General features: G+C 34.1%; 1 protein-coding gene across 2 annotated transcripts in view; it reads right to left on the bottom strand.

Moving 5' to 3' along the window:
- ap3b1a (adaptor related protein complex 3 subunit beta 1a) overlaps positions 1 to 24271 on the bottom strand; it is a 64749-nt gene that overhangs the window by 5638 nt on the left and 34840 nt on the right. For both annotated transcript variants that reach the window (XM_073824335.1, XM_073824336.1), the window contains exons 17-20: positions 20721 to 20949; positions 17706 to 17790; positions 14233 to 14330; positions 8777 to 8915 (exon numbers count right to left, since the gene is read on the bottom strand). In XM_073824335.1, coding sequence (XP_073680436.1) covers positions 8777 to 8915; positions 14233 to 14330; positions 17706 to 17790; positions 20721 to 20949 — 551 coding nt within the window. The remainder of the gene's footprint in view (positions 1 to 8776; positions 8916 to 14232; positions 14331 to 17705; positions 17791 to 20720; positions 20950 to 24271) is intronic.

Raw genomic sequence — 24271 nt, 5'->3', positions numbered from 1 at the left:
GTTTGGTCTGGCCAGAGGAGAACTGGTCCCCCGACTGAGCCTGGTTTCTCCCAAGGTTTTTTTTCTCCATTTCTGTCACCTGTGGAGTTTTGGTTCCTTGCCGCTGTCGCCTCTGGCTTGCTTAGTTGGGGACACTTTCCAGCGATATCGTATACTATTTGAACTGAACTGACGATGATATCACTGAATTCACTGATGAACTGCCTTTAACTGAAAATTGGTTGTTTACAATATTACACACTATTGTGCTGTTTAAATACTGTGCAGTTGCTTTGACACAATCTGTATTGTTGAAAGAGCTATATAAATAAAGGTGACTTGACTTGACTTGACTACTAATGAACTGTTCCATAGCGCTGTGGGAGAATTCCTGGCGTTCAGTAACCGTGGAAACGTCACAGACTGGAAACACTAGTGAACGCACCACACGCGGCTCCACTGACAGTGCAGACACGACCCTGTCCGACCTCTGCGCCCTTGTACCTCCTTCCTGTCTGTCTCTCCTTCCCTCTCTCACTGAGGGGGACCCACGTGCCTGATACACTGCCATCTGCCTCCCATTTACACAGCCTATTATACAACAATGAACCGTTTAGCACACACCCTCACACACGGGGACCCCATTTAGCACTGAGAAGCACACATACCCCCCGTCCCACCAGGAGCCCCCTCTTTTACTTCCAAACTCGCTGTTTCATGCACTCACACACACACAATGGCCACCATTTAGCCATGACAGCATGAGACACAAGAGCCGTCACAGCTACTGCTAACCAACTGGAGAGGGCGTCACATCTGACAATCAACACACACACTCAGACACAAATGTTAGATAGACCAGAACGATAGATAAATAGACAGAACGATAGATAGATAGAACAACAGAACTATAGATAGATAGAACGATAGATAGACAGATAGATAGATCAAATGAACAATAGAACAAACAAACGACAGATAGATAGAACGATGGAAAGAACGTTAGACAGATAGACAGACAGACAGATAGATATAGATAGAACGATGGATAGAACGATAGACAGATGGACAGACTGACAGACAGATGGATAGAACAATAGACAGAACGATAGATAGAATGATAGATAGAACGATAGACAGATAGACAGACAGGCGGATAGAACGATAGACAGATGGACAGACAGACAGACTGACAGACAGATGGATAGAACGATAGACAGAACGATAGATAGAACGATAGACAGATAGACAGACAGACAAATAGAATGATGGATAGAACGATAGATAGATAGAACGATGGATAGACAGATGGACAGACTGACAGACAGATGGATAGAACAATAGACAGAACGATAGATAGAACGATAGATAGAACGATAGACAGATAGACAGACAGGCGGATAGAACGATAGACAGATGGACAGACAGACAGACTGACAGACAGATGGATAGAACAATAGACAGAACGATAGATAGAACGATAGACAGATAGACAGACAGACAAATAGAATGATGGATAGAACGATAGATAGACAGACAGACTGACAGACAGACAGATAGATAGATAGATAGATAGATAGATAGAACGATGGATAGAACGATAGATAGAATGACGGATAGAACGATAGACAGACAGACAGATAGATAGAATGATGGATAGAATGATAGACGGAACGATGGATAGAACGATAGATAGACAGACAGACTGACAGACAGACAGACAGATAGATAGATAGAACGATGGATAGAATGATAGACGGAACGATGGATAGAACGATAGACAGACAGACAGATAGAATGATGGATAGACAGATAGATAGATAGACAGATAGATGGATGGATGGATGGATGGATGGAACGATAGACAGACAGACAGAGACAGACAGACAGATAGATAGATAGAATGACAGATAGAACGATAGACAGGTAGACAGACAGACAGATGGATAGAACGATAGATAGAATGACGGATAGAACGATAGACAGATAGATAGAACGTTGGATAGAACGATAGACAGACAGACAGACAGACAGACAGATAGATAGATAGATAGATAGAATGATGGATAGAACGATAGACAGACAGACGGATAGACGGATGGATGGATGGATGGAATGATAGACAGACAGACAGACAGAGACAGACAGACAGACAGATAGATAGATAGAACGATAGACAGGTAGACAGAGACAGACAGATAGAACAATGGACAGACAGACAGACGGATAGAACGATAGACAGATAGACAGACAGATAGACAGACAGATAGATAGACAGATAGATAGATAGAACGATAGACAGATAGACAGACAGATAGACAGACAGACAGATAGATAGAACAATGGATAGAACGATAGACAGATAGACAGACAGATAGATAGAACTATGGATAGAACGATAGACAGACAGATAGACAGACAGATAGAACTATGGATAGAACGATAGACAGACAGACAGACAGATAGAACAATGGATAGAACGATAGACAGATAGACAGACAGATAGATAGAACTATGGATAGAACGATAGACAGATAGACAGACAGACAGATAGATAGAACTATGGATAGAACGATAGACAGATAGACAGACAGACAGACAGATAGATAGAACAATGGATAGAACGATAGACAGATAGACAGACAGATAGACAGACAGACAGATAGATAGAACTATGGATAGAACGATAGACAGATAGACAGACAGACAGACAGATAGATAGAACAATGGATAGAACGATAGACAGACAGACAGGCAGATAGATAGAACAATGGATAGAACGATAGACAGACAGACAGACAGACAGATAGATAGAACAATGGATAGAATGATAGACAGATAGACAGACAGATAGATAGAACGATAGACAGATAGACAGACAGACAGACAGATAGATAGAACAATGGATAGAACGATAGACAGATAGACAGACAGATAGATAGAACGATGGAGAGAACGATAGACAGATAGACAGACAGACAGATAGATAGAACGATGGATAGAACGATAGACAGATAGACAGACAGATAGATAGAACGATGGATAGAACGATAGACAGACAGACAGACAGATAGATAGAACAATGGATAGAACGATAGACAGACAGACAGACAGATAGATAGAACAATGGATAGAACGATAGACAGATAGACAGACAGATAGATAGAACGATATACAGATAGACAGACAGACAGACAGATAGATAGAACAATGGATAGAACGATAGACAGATAGACAGACAGATAGATAGAACGATGGATAGAACGATAGACAGATAGACAGACAGACAGATAGATAGAACGATGGATAGAACGATAGACAGATAGACAGACAGATAGATAGAACGATGGATAGAACGATAGACAGATAGACAGATAGAACGATGGATAGAACGATAGACAGATAGATAGAACTATGGATAGAACGATAGACAGATAGACAGACAGACAGATAGATAGAACTATGGATAGAACGATAGACAGATAGATAGAACGATAGACAGACAGACAGATAGATAGAACTATGGACAGAACGATAGACAGAGACAGACAGACAGACCATACACATATACATATATATATATATATATATATATATATATACACACACACACACACACACACACACACACACACACACACACACACACACACACACACACACACACACACACACAGAGGTATTTGAGGTATGTAGTGTATTATATGTGTGCTGTCATTGTGCTGCTGACACTCTGATCTCTCAGTCCCTGCGGCACTACTAATGGAGTCAGTTTATAAAAGTCTTATTTACACACGCACTTAACACGGCCCTGAGGCACAGCATATGTGTGTGTGATATAACCCAAAGCCACTTCATTCACATGATTTCAGTGCTCTCCAAGCTTACATACACAAATATAGACAAACAAACACGCTACAATTGCAGCTGCAGGTCCTGATACTGGACAGTCATTCGGTGTAACTCTGTCTATCTGTCCCTCATTCTCACACAAAATAAACATTCACACACCCACAGCTGCTTTACTGGGGTGTGTGTGTTGTATACGGTGTGGTTCAGGCTCTAAATGGGTCATTGGTATTCTGGTCTGTCACCACTGGGCCTCTGAACTGGATTAATTGAGGCTGTGGGAAGAAAAGCAAAGCAGAAGCCTGGCGCTGGCCAGCCGGACCGCTATCGATCCACACACACACGCAAACACTTGCTCCTAATCAGAGAGAGACACAGAGAGAGACTAAATGACTGTCGCCTCTTTATTCAACCTTAAAGACCGGACTAGGAAGATTCCTGTTCACACGCAACAGTTATCATTCACTTTCACAGACAGTGAAAGAAACATTGCTCAGGCCAATTTATTGGATGAAATTTTATGTAAATGGAAAATAGTCACAAAATAAATAAATATGTAAACAAACATATGTGAAAAATAAATAACATTTATAAAAAAAAAAAAATTACATTTTTTAAAAAATATTTATTTTACTCAAAGTAAAATGAAGCCTTTTTGAACTGTGAAATAATATTCAGGACAATTATGTACATTTCCCAAATTTTTCTTTCAATAAAATAAAATAAAATAAAATAAAATATTATACTAACAAAGTGTTGATGTAAATGGATAAATGTCCCAAAAAAGATAAATAAAATAAATACATGAATAAAAATATGTGAAAATAAATAAATGAAATAATTTTTTAAATATTTATTTTACTCAAAGTAAAATAAAGGCTTTTTGAACTGTGAAATTATATTTGACAATTATGTACATATTCCTAATTCCATAAAATACTGACAAAGTGATCAAGTAAATGGATAAGTGTCACAAAAAAAAAACAGTTAAATAAAATAAATGCATACATACATATAAATGTGAAAATAAATAAATGCATAGAAATAAACTAAATAATTTTTAAGTATTTATTTTACTCAAAGTAAAATGAAGCCTTTTTGAACTGAAATAATATTAATGACAATTAGGTACATTTCCATAATTATTTTTTTAATAATAAAATATAATATTTTACTGATAGTGTTGATGTAAATGAATAAAAAAAATTCCATAAAATAAAATAAAAAATAAATGTAAAATAAAATGAAATAAAAAAATTAATAAATAAATGTATAAAATAAATATATTTTTTAAAATATTTATTTACTTAAAGTAAATGCAAGCCTTTTTGAACTGTGAAATAATATTCATATGTATATTGCTATATTCAATAATATCAATATCAATAAATTGTCATAAATATCATTTTAACAGTTCAAAATAAATATAAAAAAATATTTGTTTATTTATTTATTTATTTATTTTTATAAATGAATTTATTTTTATTTTATTTTTTTTATTTTATGGAATTAGGGAAATTAACAATTATAATTGTCATAAATATAATTTCACAGTTCAAAAAGACTTTATTTTACTGTGAGTAAAATAAATACTTAAAAAAATAATTTTGTTTATTATTTATTTAAGTATGTATTTTTGGATATTTTTATTTTATTTTATTTAAAATAATGATTTAAAAAATATTTAGCTTATTTTTATACATATATATATAAATATTTAGCTTATTTTTATACATATATATATATATACATATATATATATATATATATATATATAAATATATTTAGCTTATTTTTATACATATATATATATATTTTTTCACATAATTTAATTTATTTCTGTATTTATTTATCTATTTTGTTAACTAATAACTAACAGTCCTAAAACAGGCTTTTTTTTAATGCAAAATATTTATTACCTATTTTAAGGTAACATGATTCCTTAAAAGCTACTTAGTCCTATAAGATTGGTACTAGTCATCACTGACCCATAACGGTTAACCACTCTCCCTAAATCTCCTATTCACGTCTCTGCATAAGCCAGCATTCAGAAACTAGTCATGAAAGCAAATGTTTTGCACTGGATGCACCATATGGTAAAGCCTTATTCTGCTATCTTGTTCCTCCGTGTCCTCAAATCTGCAGAGAGGGTTTTAGCCATCAATTGCCAAATGTCCGTGCCAAGTATGTTTGTGTGTGAGCGAGTGTGTCTGTTTTAAGAGTCCTCTGTTCTAATAGAGGTTAATGTGAGTGACCAGATGACCAGCTGTCCCTCTCCAAAATGAAGGACAAGCTCCTCTCCTCTTCTCCGAAACAAATTCCACTCACACAGCTGCGAAACTAACTAACACACAGAGGAGAAAAGAGCACACAAACTAAAGAGGATGCATGAATATGACGGAAACGGATATCACAAAGCTCTTCACAAACTTCAAAAACGGTGACTCAGTGGAGACAGAAGTGCTGAAAGGAACCAAAGACAAAGCCTTAATGAATCTCAATCCACATTTTAAAGAAGGACAGATGTTGATCCACCTGTTGTCCTGCTATATAGAGAGTTTGGCCAAAAAAAAAAAAAAGCTATTCTGAATATTTTCTACTATTTTCTATTTATCTACTGCACATTCACCAATTACAAAGTTCTAAATGTCTTGTACGTTTTTAATCAGCTATCAATAATTATCTACTACTTTTAGTTCAATATATATCATATTATTATATAAATATATAATATATATACATTTTTGTGTGTTTTATTTTGTGTGTGTGTGTGTGTGTGTGTATATTATATATATATATATATATATTTACATTTACAAATCTTATGTTAAAACATTTTCCAAATATGTTAATTATGTCAATATTGATACTCAGAATATTATAAATATATTAACTGATATACTGTATATTTACAAATACATTTTATATATACACATAAAAATGTAATATATATTTTAACAAATCCACATTTTATATAAATAACTGTTTTAGAGATGTTAATTATTATTACATATCATATATATATATATATATATATATATATATATATATATATATTATGTATGTATTTACAAATACATCCTATAATTATAATACTTTCAATATATAATATTGTATATTATATAAAAATGTAACAATATATAGAGAGGCAGAGATAAAAATCCACCTTTTATTTTAATAACTGTTCCATATATAATGAACATGTTAATAATAATAATAATAATAATGCATATATATAAAATCAATAATTAAAATTTAATTAAATTTAAAAAAATAATAATTTAAATATTTTAAATATATAATATTGCATTATATACTATATATCAAATTATTATTATATTTATAGTACATTTCATTATATAAAATATCAAATTACTATTATATTTAAATCCAAAATTCAGCAGCATTATTAATAAATGCCTGGTTTAAACCAGCAATATTCCCATTCTCACGCATAACCCTTGCATCACAGTTTTTTTTTTCGTTAACACTGATACTTTTGTGCAATAAAAAGGCAGATGAGTTCACTAGTTGTTCAGTCAACCCATGAAATAACACCAAACACACACAAAAAAGCATCTTGTGTGTGATGTCCACTAATATGACTACTTATGACTCCTGTTGTTTAGCTTTCTAAAAAAAAATAACAGTGAGAACAGGTGTGACTCATTCGGCCTCTGTTTAGTAACAGAGAGGACAAAATGTTTTCCTTCTGTGATCTAGAGAAGGACAAGAACAGAGTCTGTGTTTTTCAAGCTCATTTAGAAACGGCTCTCCTGGATTTCTCGCATTCTCCTGCTGCGCTGAAGACAGAAGCAGTGCTGCCCCCTGCTGCCAAACAGAAGAACTGCAACTCACAAACACCCACAATCCACTAAAGAACTGGGTCAATTAGCTTTACCGGGCCAGCAGGTGTAATTAACCATGGAAAGTGCATGACTTTGTACGTAAATAGTTAATAACAGATGGGAGAAGGCAGAAAGTATACTATGCTAGTATACGAGTACTAAAAATGCATCTGACTTGGAAATAGAAAGCATTTACTGAATCAGTGTTGGAGTTGCAAATAAATGGGACATTGAATAAAAATACAAGCCTTAAAAGAGATTTCTGTGTAAAAAAAAAAAAAAAAAAGACACCAGTTGGAACTGTGTGACATAGATAACAAACAAAAAAATCAAATTAAATGTATATCTAATTTTATTGATTTGTTATCACCTGTTAAAGACTTCATGAACTGATTAACATCTAAACTGGAAAAAAACATTTCAGTTTGTTTATGAGTGTAAAAGTGTCCCATGGTTTGTAGAGGAAGGATACAGGGGAGTTTTTTTTTTTTTTTTTTTTCGGGATGTCTGTTAAGAAACAGCCGTGTGATTGATGACATGCTCTCATTTGCCCGATTGCGTATTCTAAATGAAATATAGGCCTTTTCCACAGACCTGCGGGCATTGATTTCCACTCAGCCCTTGTGCTGTGTGTCCTTGCGAGGAAGATTTTAATGCTTCTCAAGGTGCTTTCATATTCGCTCATATTTTATAATTAAATTAGCCTGCATCAGACTGCCCCAAAGTCCAGACCAAACGTCACAGTGTTTGTGTGCATATATGAGACAGAGACAAATACGTTTGTCTGTGTGTCAGCAAGAAGGGCTATGTGTGTGTAGGAAAGTTTTGGCCGCTAGAGTCTTTTACAAAGTCGGAAAGATGTCCTACACATCCTGATGTCTAATTACGACCTTAAAAACAGTGCAAAACATCATTTACTTTACTTAGGAACAACTTTTTTCTTTTGATGACATTCGCAAGTTTTAGGCAACTTTTACAGATTTTTTTTTTTGCAGAACTTCTCCCACAGTATAACTAGGTTAAGACAAATTTAAGTTTCTGAGGAGAAGAAAACACTATTAAAATATATATAAAAAACAGGACATATTCTTTATTTTTACCTGTGTATGTTGTCTTGACCGGATGGAATCACACCTAGGTTGGCGACAGACACCACCTTTCTGCTTACTGATTGGCTGGAGACGTTTTCTGGCGTCATGGTAATTGTTGCCGATGACTCGTTCATGCCCACCAGTTTGCCTGAACACAGAAATAAACATTAGTTTTACACTTTTCATAGTCTAGCTTTTACAGAGCAATTCAGGAAACAGTTGAAAAAACACCAATTTGCCCCATTTTTGTGTTGCTATTTCAGGTAAATTGTTCTGGGAGCCCAAGTTGGATTCAAGTTTAGAAATGTTGTGCATATATTTGCCGTATATAACAGCAGGTGCTTATTTATGAATTTGAAAGATGAAAAATCCAAAAAATAAATTTATAGTATAACACTGTTCAAAAGTGTGGGGTCTGCAACCAAAAATATAGCCAGAACAGTAATATTTTAAATGTATTATGTAGTGGTAGTTTTCAGTGTTAAATGATCCTTCAGAAATCATTCTAAAATGCTGATTTGCTGCTCTAGAAACATTTATTATTAATGTTTTAAAAACTTTTTTGTTTTATTCAGTTTTCTTTGATTAAAAGGACGTTTTAAAAGAACAGCTTTTATTTGAAATAGAACTCTTTTGTAACTTTATAAATGCTTTTAATGTCACTTTTGATCAATGTAATCAAAATTTTATGCACATATACAGTTGAGGTCCAAAGTTTACATACACCTTGTGGAATCTGCAAAATGTTAATTATTTTAGCAAAATAAGAGGGATCACACAAAATGCATGTTATTTTTTATTTAGTACTGACCTGAGTAAGATAATTCACATTAGACATTTACATGTAGTCCACAAACGAAAACATAGAAAACAATAGTTGAATTTATAAAAATGGCCCTGTTCAAAAGTTTACATGCACTTGATTCTTTATACTGTGTTGTTACCTGAATGATCCACAGCTGTGCTTTTTTGTTTAGTGATAGTTGTTCATGAGTCTATTGTTTGTCTTGAACAGCTTTGAACCCTTTCCAACAATGAATGAATAATTTTAAGATCCATCTTTTCACACTGAGGCCAACTTATGTTGTCTTCTGGGAAACATGTAGCTTTTGTAGCTTCTGAAGGGCAGTACTAAATGAAAAAAATATATAATATTTAGGCAAAATAAAAAAAAAATTAACATACTTTTCAAAAGTTTACACCCCTGGCTTATAATGCATAATTTTTCCTTATGAAACATCAGTAAGTGTTTGAACCTTCTGTAATAGTTGCATATGAGTTCCTCGGTTGTCCTCAGTGTGAAAAGATGGATCTTAAAATCATACAGTCATTGATGGAAAGGGTTCAAATACACAAAAATGCTGTAAAACCAAAGAATTTGTGGGACCTGAAGGATTTTTATGAATGACAGCAGGCAGTTTAACTGTTCAGGACAAACAACTGTCAATAAACAAAAAACAGCTGTGGATCTTTCAGATAACAACACAGTATTAAGAATCAAGTATATGTAAACCTTTGAGATCATTTTTACAAATTAAACTATTATTTTCTCTTGTAGACAATATGTAAATGTCTTTCAGGTGAAATATCCTATTCAGGTCAGTACTAAATAAAAAATAAACTGCATTCAGTACGATCCCTTTTATTTTGGTAAAATAATTAACATTTTGCTGATTCTGCAAGGTGTATGTCAATTGTTGACCTCAAAACTACCATAAAAAAGGGCTATATTTAAGTAAAGAAGTATGAGAGATAAAAAGGAGGGAGATTTGCACCAATGTATTCAAAAGATTTTTCTAAATATCTTGCATGCTCCACTCAGAAAAACAAAAAAAATAATTTGTGTTTCAAAACAACATGAGGGTGATTTTCATTTTTGAATGAACTATGAACTTAGACTAAAGGAAACAAAACAAACATCTCTGTTCTGCAAAAAGCTTTTAGGAAACATGTACCTTTGATTTGCAGAAAGATAAACCTAGTATGTACAGCTGTGCATTCTTTCATATTTAACATCTGACGATTGCGGAGCAAAAAGTACCAGGGGTCAAAACAATCCTGGCCTTCAGTGAGAGCACGTGATATTTGTGGGCCGCGTTGGACCACTAGACTTGATTAAGACTAAAACGAGCGGAGAAACGCGGCGGCCGTGCAGGACATTAGCCGGAGACGGCGTGAATAAGCCTCGTCGAGCGGTAACAAGCACATAAAAGCAGCACGCCGCTGCTCCTTAACAAGCTTCTTCAGGGAAACACGCGCAGACAATACGGCTTAATGCGTCCAAACTGGACTAAATGAAAATGTTGTGTTTCACTTAAAAAACACAGACAGACCGGCTGCTTTTCTTTCTGAAAGGCACAAACTACGGCCCACTTCAGCTTGGCTTTCAAACGGCGCGAATGTGAGAGTGCACAGTGATACGTGCAAACACACACACACGCACGCACGCACGCACGCACACACACACGCATACAGGCGCTCTCTCGTTTAGGGGGCAAGGTTTTGAGAGTGCTCATTTAAAGTCTTAAATCTGTCCATTAGGCTCTATTGTAGAGAAAATGTGGAGTAAATGAATATAGCGCGGCTTATGCTAAAAGCCTTTGCCACAGCAACCAATTAAGAATAAATGATTGGCTATAAAAAGCGCCTTACTTCCTGTTCCTCGTCTGTAAATAGTGAGGCGGGAAGCACTCTCTTCGCTCATTAAAATGTGCGCACACGCGTGTCGTCCTGAGTGAAGGTATAGGCGGCTCTCTAAAAAGACAAGGCAGGAATCCATTGAGCGTAAATGAAAAATCAAACCCGCCGCTTCTTTCGAAGAGCGTCTGCTTCATTATGTCGGCCTAATGTTGGGCCGTAAAGCGGAGAAAGGTATTCGAACAGGTGTGTGTGTGTGTGTGTGTGCGCGTTCCCGAAAGGCATCTGAACAAACCAGATGCACGCTAAACCAAGCTTTTCTCTTCTTGGCTTTCATTTATTTGGTTTTCCCATGCTTGTGTTTGGTTTTATCAGCTGGAACGGTTTGTTGCGCTAAGGAAGGAGGAACAAATTTGATCAGGAGAAGTTTAAAAGTTGAAGTGCGCATTTCTGCGTCACCAACATAATACAAAAATTACTGTTTTCAAACAGGTTTTCGTACACAGTCTGTCACTGGTCAGAAGAGCGGATAGCCCAAATTGATAAAGTTGATTTAAAATTATTAAATGTGTTAAAACTGTATTTAAAAAATTAAAAAATGAACTATTTTCACTTAAAAAACTGCATACTAAGTTACATAAGAGGAAAGTACAAAAAATAATTTTCCCGTACCAGGACTGTCATTGGTCACATACTTTCCCACTAAACTGAATTTGAAAAAAAGAAATTTTTTCACAAGAAACTGCATGCTCCAATAATATTTATTTTATTAAACTTAGAAAAATTTGGTTTTACAGTGTATATAGTAGGAAAGAAAGGTCACATGACAAATGTAGTATATCCGAATTTCATTTACACTACATACAGTACATTCATACCAATATTATTTTAGTATCATTGATATTAAATATTATATATTATTATACTATAAACATCTATTATATTCTGAATATTATAGCTTTTTATTTTTTTTTAAAATATTTTATTATAATTTATTATATTTTGTTGTGTGCTTTTGTCATTTTTATTAGTGTTTTCATGACTATATAGTTTTTTTAAATCAATTTTTAGTTTTTTTTATTGCAGTTTTATTTATTTAGTTAATTTAGTATGTTAATTTAACTAAACAATAAGAAATGCTGCCTTGGTTTTTCTTAAATATTTTAATAGCAAGTTAATAAAAAGTAAAATAATGAATAATAAATGTGACCATGGACCATATGGGTCAATATTTTGAAAGTGAAATTTATAAATCATCTGAAAGCAGAATAAATAAGCTTTCCATTGATGTATGGTTTGTTAGGACAATATTTGGCAGAGATAAAACTATTTGAAAATCTGAGGGTGCAACAAAATCAAAAATACTGAGAAAATCACCTTTAAATGTTGTGCAAATTAAATTCCTAATAAAGTTTTGATATATTTACGGTAGGAAATGTACAAAATATCTTCATGGAACATAATCTTTACTTAATATTCTAATGATTAATGGCATTAAAGATAAATCAATTATTTTGACCCATACAATGCATTTTTGACCATTGCTACAAATATACCCACGCTGCTTAAGACTAGTTTTGTGGTCCAGGGTCACAAATAAAAAATAATACGTTATTTTATGGTGTTAGTTAGTACATTATGTAGTTAAAAGTTGCAAAAGTAATTACTTATTGAAGATAAATATTGAAGAACATGTGATTTCAGACACAGCCATTGAAAGCGTACAATAAAAAGCATTTTAAGACTGAAAAAAAATTATTAATTGGCTCATGACAAATGTCATGATGTTCAAAAAAAAAAAAAAAAAAAAAAAAGCGTTTGTATCATTCAGTTTTTTGCAAAAAAGTGCTTAAACACTTAGGACCCCCGGGGCCCTGCGGAGAACAGGTCAGATGCGTCAGGTCTAGATCTCCTTAGACAACTAACTGGTCCACATGTGAAGTATACTATGTGTGTCAGATTTGCCTCTCTGGGCTTTCTGCATCAGTGGCCATATTCACAGGGACAGTTCGAAGAGCAGAGACAGTATTTCATATGATATTTTGTGTGTATGTGTGTGTTTGTGTTTAAATAACCAGATTTAAATCTGAAGAGTTTTTCAATGACTCATGCTTGTCACCAGCACTCAGCTTGTTTACCTTAACACTGCACACATTCAAAGTGGTAAAAAGTGGTCAGTTCTGCAGTTAATGTTTTGGTGAATACATAAACTGATCACATGCAAAAGCATTTTTTAGGACACACTGTTTAGGCTGGGCAATATTTTGAGATTTAAATGATATATTTGTATTAGTGCAATAACATCACAATTTCAAAATGACTCTGTTTAATTGCCCATCGAGTTTTCTAAAGACTGCATCATTAAACTGGTTTTGTTGTCCATCCTTGTCTCTTGCAAGACACTGTAAAGAACTAAATACACTTTTATATCGCCTCTGATCATTTTTAAGAGTTTGTCACTTCAAAAAAACGTCAGTGAATCAAACGAATTCAGTAAATCAGTTGTCATAGTTCACAACTCTGGCACTTTTAATATGTACTACTACATGCACAGAAGTAAATGTCATTCTTCTTTTTGATCACTAAGCGTTCAACTTGTATTCAACATTTGAATTCAGTTTGATGGGAATAAAAGTTATTTCAAAGCATATGCTTAAAATGGCTTTCATATAAAATCACCTACCCCTGTGTACTATGTTCTTGAGGTGTTTGAGAATAGTGTGCAGATGTTTCTGAATAAGAGACAGTTTTGTATTTTTGAGGTGTTATTTTTGGTGTTTACCGCATCAGTGTTGGGTTGTGTAAATGCTAAGAGGTGTTTGTATTACCCTGCTCTTTGGTGAAGTCTGCTTCACTCATCGTGACGGGCAGCAGCAGCTCTCCGACCGCAGGCTGGATAGACACGCTGAATTCATCTTCTTTAGTACTGAAAGTAGAGAGAACCGCACCGTAAGGTCACCACACCTGTCCATCTTTTTCTGAGTTTCTCTGCTAAATATATAGTAGTGGTCAAAAGATCGCACTTAGTAAGAGAGTGCAAGGATGCATTAAACTGTTCGTAATTGACAGTAAACACTTCTAAAGTGTTACAAAAAACACTGATAAGAAATGTTTCAAATCTGTATATTAAAATGATTTCTAAAGGATCATGTGACACTGAAGACTGGAGTAATGATGCTGAAAATTCAGTGTTGCAACAAAGAAATAAATTACATTTTAAAATATACTCAAATAGAAAACATTTATTTTAAACAGTAATAATATTTCACAATTTTACTATTTTTACTGTATTTTTAATCAAATAAATGCAGCCTTGGTGAACTTAAGAGACTTTAAAAACATTTAAAAATCTAACCCCAAATTTCTGTAAATTAACACTTTTATTCAGCAAGGATGCATTAAATTGATCAAAATAGACATTTCTGTATTTAAAAAAAATAAATAAATAATAATAATAATAATAATAAGACATGTTTCTAGAAAAGCAAATCAGCATATTAGAATGATTTCTAAAGGATCATGTGACACTGAAGACTGGAGTAATGATGCTGAAAATTCAGCACTGCATCAAAAGAATAAATTACATTTTTAATTATATTCAAACAGAAAACAGTTATTTTAAACTGTAATAATATTTCACAATTTTTAAGTTTTCACTGTATTTTAATCAAATAAATGCAGCCTTGGTGAGCATAAGAGACTTCAAAAACATTTGACAATCTAACCCTACATTTCTGAGTGGTAGTATTTATATTGTAAATGAACACTTTTATTCAGCAAAAGGATGCATTAAATTGACCAAAATAGACAGTAAACACTTCTATATTGTAAAAAAAATGATAATAACACATGTTTCTTGAGAAGCAAATCAGTATATTAGAATGATTTCTGAAGGATCATGTGACACTAAAGATTGGAGTAATGATGCTGAAGATTCAGCGTTATATCAGATGAATAAATTACATTTTGAATTATATTCAAATAGAAAACATTTGTTTTAAACTGTAATAATATTTTACAATTTTACAGCTTTCACTGTATTTTAATCAAATAAATGCAGCCTTGGTGAGCAGAAGAGACATAAGAGCATATTGTAAATGAACACTTTTATTCAGCAAGGATGCATTAAATTGATCAAAATTGACAGTAAACACTTCTATAGTGTTTCAATTAAGAAATGTTTCGTAAGCAGCAAATCAGTATATTTTAATGATTTCTGAAGGATCACGTGACACTGAAGACTGGAGTAATGATGCTGAAAATTCAGCGTTGCATTAAAGGAATAAATTACATTTTGAATTATATTCAAATAGAAAACATTTATTCTAAACTAATAATTTTTTTTTTTTTTTTTTACATTTTGACTGTTTTTACTGTATTTTTAATCAAATAAATGCAGCCTTGGTGAGCAAAATAGACTTAAAAAACATTTAAAAATCTAACCCCAAATTTCTGTAAATGAACACTTTTATTTAGCAAGGATGCATTAAATTGATGAAAATAGACAGTAAATACTTCTATATTGTTAAAAAAAACCTGATAATCAGAAATGTTTCTTGAGAAGCATATCAGCATATTAGAATGATTTCTGAAGGATCATGTGACACTGAAGACTGGAGTAATGATGCTAAAAATTCAGTGTTGCATCAAAGAAATAAATTACATTTTAAAATATACTCAAATAGAAAACATTTATTTTAAACTGTAATAATATTTCACAATTTGACTGTTTTTACTGTATTTTTAATCAAATAAATGCAGCCTTGGTGAGCAGAAGAGACTTTAAAAACTTTAAAAAATTTAACCTTAAATTTTTTAGATATAGTATTTGGTACAATATGAAGTATTATAGCATATAAAATTGTATTTATGGTATTTATGGGCATTTTACATCTACTTAAATAATGCTTTCTTCAGTTCAGTAATGTGATATAGTTTTACATTTGTAACTGAAAAAAAGACCAGGAATATGTACAAAGAAAGTCAACAGAGTCAATTTTGAAGTGTTGTTAACTAAAGAATTGATGTGATAAAGCCGTATAACATTTCAAGGAAGTTGTAACAGTGTTTCACAGTTTTCAAACAAGTAAAAACATTTTCCATCCACGAGAGAGAGAGACTGAAACCCAATCTATTTTGTTTTCGGTCCCTCCTCTCATCCCAAAAGAGTAAAAGAATAAAGTTATTGATTGTCAGGTTTGCCAATTTACTTTGTAAGTAGCCAATTAGCTGAGAAACAGAACTGTTATTACCATCCCACTGGATCAATCATCACTGATCCACCGACGTAGAGAGACGAAAGACGGAGAAAAAGAAAGAGTGCGACAGAAGGATGAAAGTCATTTCTATTTTCATATTCGTATTGATTAGCATCATCACTGTTTGTGGCCTGCCATAAGAAAAGAAGACCGTCAGGTACTCAGGTACTAAAGACTGAAATCTGACATTAAAGTCCCATCATGAAGAGCGGCAGGCTGGGAAATAGGAAGCCAATAAGGAGTGAATCCAGGAGCGGGAGAACAGGGGCCCCACGGAGATCAGCTGATGAGGGGAAACAGGCTTGAAAAAGATTCGGAGCTAGGGATCAACGTGCAAAGTAAATCCAGGTATTTCTTTCTAATACAGCGTAATCTCTTGACGTAGCCGCGATAGAGAGGGGCCGAATCCCTCCTTAAACCACCTCCATGAGCTCGGCTTTCGTCCAGGGCCACAGACACACGTGCGGGCCTGACCTGCGCCCACTCGTCTCCGTGTCATTGAACTCACATTGGCTCCATTAGCACACATAATCTAGCGGTCGCTCGCTCGCTCCCTCTCTTCAGCTCGGCTGTTTATGGTGATGTTATTCACGCCTGGCTATTTCACTGTATCGATCACAAAAGCCTCCGGCGTAATCGAAAAAAGAAAAAACAATTACAAGCTGTGTGGAGAAGCGTAATCACTCTAAATTAGATTATTAAAAAAATGTAATGCATATTATTACCATTCACACGATTCGGTAATAATTTATTTTTTAAAACGTATTGAAAAGGGGAACAATTAATTTTGTCTTATTTCGCCCTGTGTAAGGATAATGAACAACAGTAATTTAATCTGTATAATGACATGCTATCGCCATCATAACGTGCACACATTATGAGTGTGTATTAATGTTTTTGCTGAGCGTTGTTTTTTGAGGTAAGCGAACACCGTCGTGTTTTAATGCTACTAAAGCATAATGAATCGAGGTAGGGATGGAAAATGTATAGGATTTAAAGATTCTGGCTCCTCTTAACAATGTTTGATATGTGTGAACTCTTACCACAGCTGGAAGTTCGCAGCTTGTGTGGAGTCATGGAAGTCGACGCCCATGGACACTGTTACTGACGCCTGTGGCTCCAAACGCTCTGAAGAAAGAGAAATATCTGTCAGCATGCTGTGTGAACAATCAAAACCATAAGATCAATCTAATTCTATAGAGAAAGATACGAAAAACAAAGCAACAGCAGAAAAGGAAGGAAAGAAAGAAGTAAGGATGGATAGGAAGGACGGAATGAAAAAAATAAAAGAAAGGAAGGACAAAAAACAAAGGAAGAAAGGGAGGAAGCAGAGAAGTTGAAAAAAGGGAGGAAGTAAAGAAAGAAGGACAAAATGGAGGAAAAAAGGAAGAATAGAAGAAAGTTAATAAGGGGAAAAGGAAGCTCAGAAGGATGGAAGTAAGAAAACACAGATGCGAGGAAGGAAGGAAGGATAGAAAGAAGTCAGGAAAGGACAAATGGACAAACAGAACAGATGGAAGGAATGGAAGCAATGGAAGGAAAACAAAAGAAAAAAGGAAATAAAGAAGGAAGATATAAATAACTGAAGGAAGGATGGAAAGAAGCAAGATAAGATGGAAGGCCAGAAGGAAGAAAGTAAGGAGGAAAGCCGAAGAATGAAATGAAGAAATAACAGAATGAAGGAAGCAAGAAAAAAAGAAGGAGAGGAGGTAGGAAAGGAAGGAAGGAATGAAGAAAGGAAAGAATGAATAAAGGAAAAACTTAAGGAAGTAACGGAAGTAAGTAAGGAAGACCAGAAGGATAAAAAGTATAGAAGGTGAGCGGAAAGAAAGTAAGCAAAACTGGAAGGAAGAAATAATGGAATTAAGGAAGTAGGCAAGAAAAAAGCTAAATGAAGGAAAGGAAGGAAGGATAAACAAAAGGGAAGGAAGGAAGGAAGGAAGGAAGGAAGGAAGGAAGGAAGGAAGGGAAAAAACCAAGCAAGGCAAGTTGGCAAAAAGGTTTGGAAGAAATGAGAGAAGGGTGGAATGGAAGAAAAATGGAAGGAAGAATGGAAGGAAATAAATAAGGGGAAGGTCAGGATGATGGAAGTAAGAAAACAGAAAGAAGGAAGGAAGTCAGGAAAGGACAAATGGAACAGAAGAAAGTACAGATAGACAGAATTAAGACTGAAAGAATGCAAGGAAGGAAAAACAGAAAAAGGAAATAAAGAAGGATGAAAGGACAAACTGAAGGAATGAATTTGAATGAAGGCAGGCAGGAAAATGCAAAATGAAGGAAAGGATAAACGAAAGGAAGGTGAGAAGGATGAAAGAAAGGAAGGCAATAAGAAAGAAAGGAAGGGCAAAAAAGAAGGAAAAAAGGTAGGAATCAAGTAAGTTTGGAAGGTTGGAAGAAATGACAGAATAGTGGAATGCAGGAAAAAAGTAAGGAAGGAAGGTCAGAATGATGGAAGAAAACAGAAGGAAGGAAGAAAGAAAGAAAGAAAGAAAGAAAGAAAGAAAGAAAGAAAGAAAGAAAGAAAGAAGACAGGAAAGGACAAACGAGAATATGAGGAAATAAGGGGGAAAAGGAAGGTCAGAATGAATAGAAGAAATAACAGAAAGGAGGAAGCAAGAAAAAAAGGAAGGAAGGAAGGAAAGAAGAAAAGAAGGAAGGAAAGAATAAAAACTTAAGGAAGGAAAGGAAAAGGTAAGGAAGATCAGCAAGAAGAAAGTAAATATGGTCAGAAGAAAGAAATAATAGAAAGAATGAAGTAGGCAAGAAAAAGTGAAATGAAGGAATGGAAGGAAGGATAAACGAAAGAAGGAATGAAGCAAGAAACAAATGAAAGTGAGAAGGACAGAAGAAATAAAATAGGAAGGAAGGAAGGAAAATGGAAGGAAAACAAAATGAAGGAAGGGCAGAATACAATAGAAGAGAATAAATAAGGGGGAAAGGAATGTCAAAAAGATGCAAGTAAGAAAACACGGAAGAAGGGAAGGAAGGAAGGAAGGAAGTAAAGGACAAACAGAACAGAAGGAAGTAAAGATAGACAGAATACTATAAAAACTGGAAAAGGAAATAAAGGAGGAAAGAAATATGTACAAAGTGATGGAAGTAAAAATGGAAAGAACAAAAAACATTGGAAGGATGAAGAAATAACAGATTGAAAGAAACAAGAAAAAAAGAAAAGAAGGAAGGAAGGTAGGAAAGAACATACCAGAAGACCAGAAGGAGGAAATTAAAGAAGGTCAGAGGGAAGAAGGAAGTAGGCAAGAAAAAGCTAAATGAAAGAAGGAAGGAAAGATAAACGAAAGAAGGAATGAAGCAGGAAGGAAGGAAAGAAGGAAGGAAGGAAGGAAGGAATGAAGAACGAATGACAGAAGGGAAGAAAGAAGGACGAATGGCAGAAAGGAAAGAACAAGCAAGACAAGAAAGAAGGAAGAATGAATGAAATGAAGAAAGGACAGAAGGAATAAAGGAAAAGGAAGGATGGATGGAATGGGGAAAAATGAGAAAAATAGCTGAACTCTGATCATGCAGCACAGTATAGAAAGAAGCTTGATCTATTCTTCCCCCTTCCAGCCATGAAATTCATCTTTGTGATGCTTTAACACCAAAAGCTTGGTTCAATTTAATGTTATAAAAGCCAAACCTGTCCTGTGAATGACTAAAACTGTTTTGTGACAGAGAAAGAGAGAAACAGACAGAGAGAAAACACAGGGAATGTGAGTGTGTGTTAGTGTTGTGCACCACTGTGAGCCGTGTGTCTGATGAGAGGATCTCTGCTAATCGATACACAGGCTGAAATCATATCAGCTGCATTAATACAGGCTGAAAGGAGAATGTGAATGTGTGGGTGCTGGAGAAGTCTCAGCTGGACAGTCTGATTAATAACTAATATTTATGAATGTCTAATATGATGTAATATTTACTAAACATGTTAGAAATAATTGAGTGGACTTTTTGAATTCTACTAAATTTAGTACGAATTTAGAACTTTAGTTCTCCATGCTATGACCTCTTTGCATTACACATTCACAGCTAAACTCCATTTACTGCCGTGTTACACTCACCGATAGTGTTAAAGCGGTGGATGTTTTGTCCGGTGGAAGTCTTCTCGGAGATGTGGATGTTCTCCAGGGCTTGGTCACTACTGTTGCTTAGCGTCAGCTGCAGGGATACCATGCTGTTGCCATAGATACAGGGCTGCCGGGTGAAGCGGTACTGGGCGGACAGACCTTTACCCGTCATCCTGTGGAGCAGCTCATGGGAGGTTTCCGGCACAAACACGGGAGAACTCGCCTGCGGGGACACGCGTACATGCTAAGAAATGGCGTCAAACTGACAAGCAAGAAATACACAAAGATGGAGAAGAGAACACCTGCAGTTGACAACAAACTGATTAGAAATGGAAAGAACAGTATGTATTAAAAATAAATTTAACCATTATGATCAGCAGTAGTGTTTTCTGGACAATGTGTGGTGGCAAATAAGTTATAATTAAGACTATAGTTGGGTTGCATTATTCTTAAACATGTTGATCTAATCATTTTTTTTCTGACCAATGGAAAATGTGAGAAAACCTGTACAAAAACAGTCATTATTTTGGCAATTAATCAAAACTTATTTTGCCAATTAATCAAAACTAATTGTTTTTTTGTCTGACCAATGGAAAAAGTGAGGAAACCTGTATGAAAACAGTTATTTTGGCAACCAAAACTAAGCCTTTTTTTGTCTGACCAATGGAAAAAGTTAGGAAACCTGTATGAAAACAGTCGTTATTTTGGCAATTGATTAAAAAAAAACTAATTATTTTTTCTCTAGCCAATGGAAAATGTGAGGAAACCTGTACGTCATTATTTTGGCAGTTAATCAAAGCTAGGTATTTAATGCGGAAAACGATTGATTCGAAGTCAGATGGGTGGGGTTAAAAAGATTATAAAATGTATTCAATAATTTCAAACATATTTCAGAATCAAAATGTAAATCACAATCAAACAAATAGTAGCAAGTGAGAGAATCACACCATTAATAGTCCTTAATTCCATTAAAAGGAATAAACCTTTTGCCTGACCAATGGAAAATATGAGGAGAAAAACCTGTCTGAACAGTAATTATTTTGGAAGTTAATCAAAACTATTTATTTTATTGTCTGATCAATGTAAAATGTGAGAAAACCTGTATGAAAACAGTCATTATTTTGGCAATTAATAATAAAAAAAACCTCTAGCCAATGGAAAATGTAAGGAAACCTGTATGAAAACAGTCATTATTTTTGCAGTTAATAAATATATTTATATTTTTTATTTTTTTTCTCTAGCCAATGGAAAATGTGAGAAAACCTGTATGAAAACAGTCATTATTTTGGCAATTAATAATAATTAAAAAAAAAAACTAAATATTTTTTCTCTAGCCAATGGAAAATGTAAGGAAACCTGTATGGAAACAATCATTATTTTGTCAATTAAAAAAAAAAAAAAAAAAAAAAAAAAAAATTATATATATATATATATATATATATATATATATATATATATATATATATATATATATATTTTTTTTTTTTTTTTTTTCTCTCTAGCCAATGGAAAATGTGAGAAAACCTGTATGGAAACTTTTTTTTTTTGTCTGACCAATGGAAATATGAGGAAACCTGTATGAAAAGAGTCATTATTTTGGCAATTAATCTAAACTAATGCTTTTTTGTCTGACCAATGGAAAACAAGAGGAAGAGGAAGAAAAAAAAGTCATTATTTTGGCATTTAATCAAATCTAAATCTTTTTTTTTTTTGTCTGATCAATGGAAAATGTGAGAAAACCTGTATGGAAACTTTTTTTTTTTGTCTGACCAATGGAAATATGAGGAAACCTGTATGAAAAGAGTCATTATTTTGGCAATTAATCTAAACTAATGCTTTTTTGTCTGACCAATGGAAAACAAGAGGAAGAGGAAGAAAAAAAAGTCATTATTTTGGCATTTAATCAAATCTAAATCTTTTTTTTTTTTTGTCTGATCAATGGAAAATGTGAGGGAACCTGAATTGAAACAGTCATTATTTTGGCAATTAATTTAAAAAATGAATTATTTTTCTCTAGTCAATGGAAAATGTGAGGGAACCTGTATGAAAACTGTCATTTTTAGACAGTTTTCTTTTACATTTTTCATTGGTTAGACAAAAACAAAAATAATTTGTTTTGATTATTTGCCAAAAGTCCTGTTTTGTCTGACCGAAGGAAAATGTGAGGAAACATGTATATAAAGAATCATTACTTTGCCAATTAATTAAAATTATATATTATATCTTAATTTATATCTATATTAAGATAAAAAACACATGTAAAATGTCAATGTTCACATAAAACATAGAAAAACGCCTATTTGCACACCGACAGACACGAAAATGAAAAAAGCAGTATCTTAAGAGCCACCATCAGCCCATTTCCTCCTCTTAATAGGCCACCTTTTAACTTTTCATCTTAATGCAAAATCTCTGAGACACAGATGAAGATGATAGAGAGGCATAATGGTATTTTCATTCTAAACACATTAGTGAAACATTAGGGAAACCTTAGTAAAATGCCTATATAACGTTAGAGTAATGCTGGGATGCTCTTAATGCTGTCTTAGAAAATGTATAATATGAGTAGAGTGGAAACAGAGCTAGATTTGTACTTTCTCTGAAGAAAGTGAGCGGTTCTACAATGCATCTGTGCAATGCATCAATTGTACTTGTGTACAATTTCTAACCCATTCCAACAAGACATGTTTTCATGACTGTTTTCAAGACTATCACAAGTCATCCTCATCATTTCAAACAAAACTTCTAGACAATATCACCTTTGAGACATTTAAAACTGCACAATACACAACAGCTGTGACCAATACAGAAAAACAAATGTTCAAGTTGGCAACGGATGAAAACGCATCAACAAAGACGCAGTGACAAAACCACTGGTTGCAAAAACACTCCAAATCCAGTTATCGCCATATTTTCATATAAAAAAATCTTTTTTGAACGGTAATGTATAATATTGACCATTATATCATCTCTCAGCCATTACAAAAACAATCATCTGCGAAGATATCAGCAAAAATGTCTGTAATGGTGCATCCCTGATTTACACTAGTTTCAAGAAAATCACCAGAGAACAGAAAGGCCAAGCGTCATGCCTGAATTGCGTCCTGTGACACCGGCTGCCATCGATATGACGAGTGTGGAAAGACCACTGACGTCTCAATGCATTACTCCTGACTCTCTGGATTCTCTCTAGCCCGTGTGACAGCAGAACAGATCGGCGGCTGATGGCAGTTTTCTGGCTCTACATGGCACTCCTGAACACCTGGACAGCGATGACATTTCTGCCTGCAATTTATTTGTTGGCTGTGGCTCAGTCTTCAACACCAGCAATTCCTCTGAGCCATGAATTGCATCTGCAACCCAACACTGAAGTTTTTATTATTGAGTAATGAAAGGTGTTATAAAAGCTAAAAATAGTGCAATGGAAATATATTAAAATGTGCATTGAAAAACTGAATTCGTTAAGATTCTGATTTTGTGAAGTACCTCAAGGCTCTGTTTGCAGACCGGTAATGTTTTTACTGCTCAGTTCTGAAGGTTTTAAT

The sequence above is a fragment of the Garra rufa genome, chromosome 19, assembly GCF_049309525.1.
Source record: "Garra rufa chromosome 19, GarRuf1.0, whole genome shotgun sequence".
Taxonomy (NCBI): Eukaryota; Metazoa; Chordata; class Actinopteri; order Cypriniformes; family Cyprinidae; genus Garra; species Garra rufa.
The sequence above is the reverse complement of the archived record's forward strand: the minus strand, read 5'-3'. Positions and strand labels throughout refer to the sequence as shown.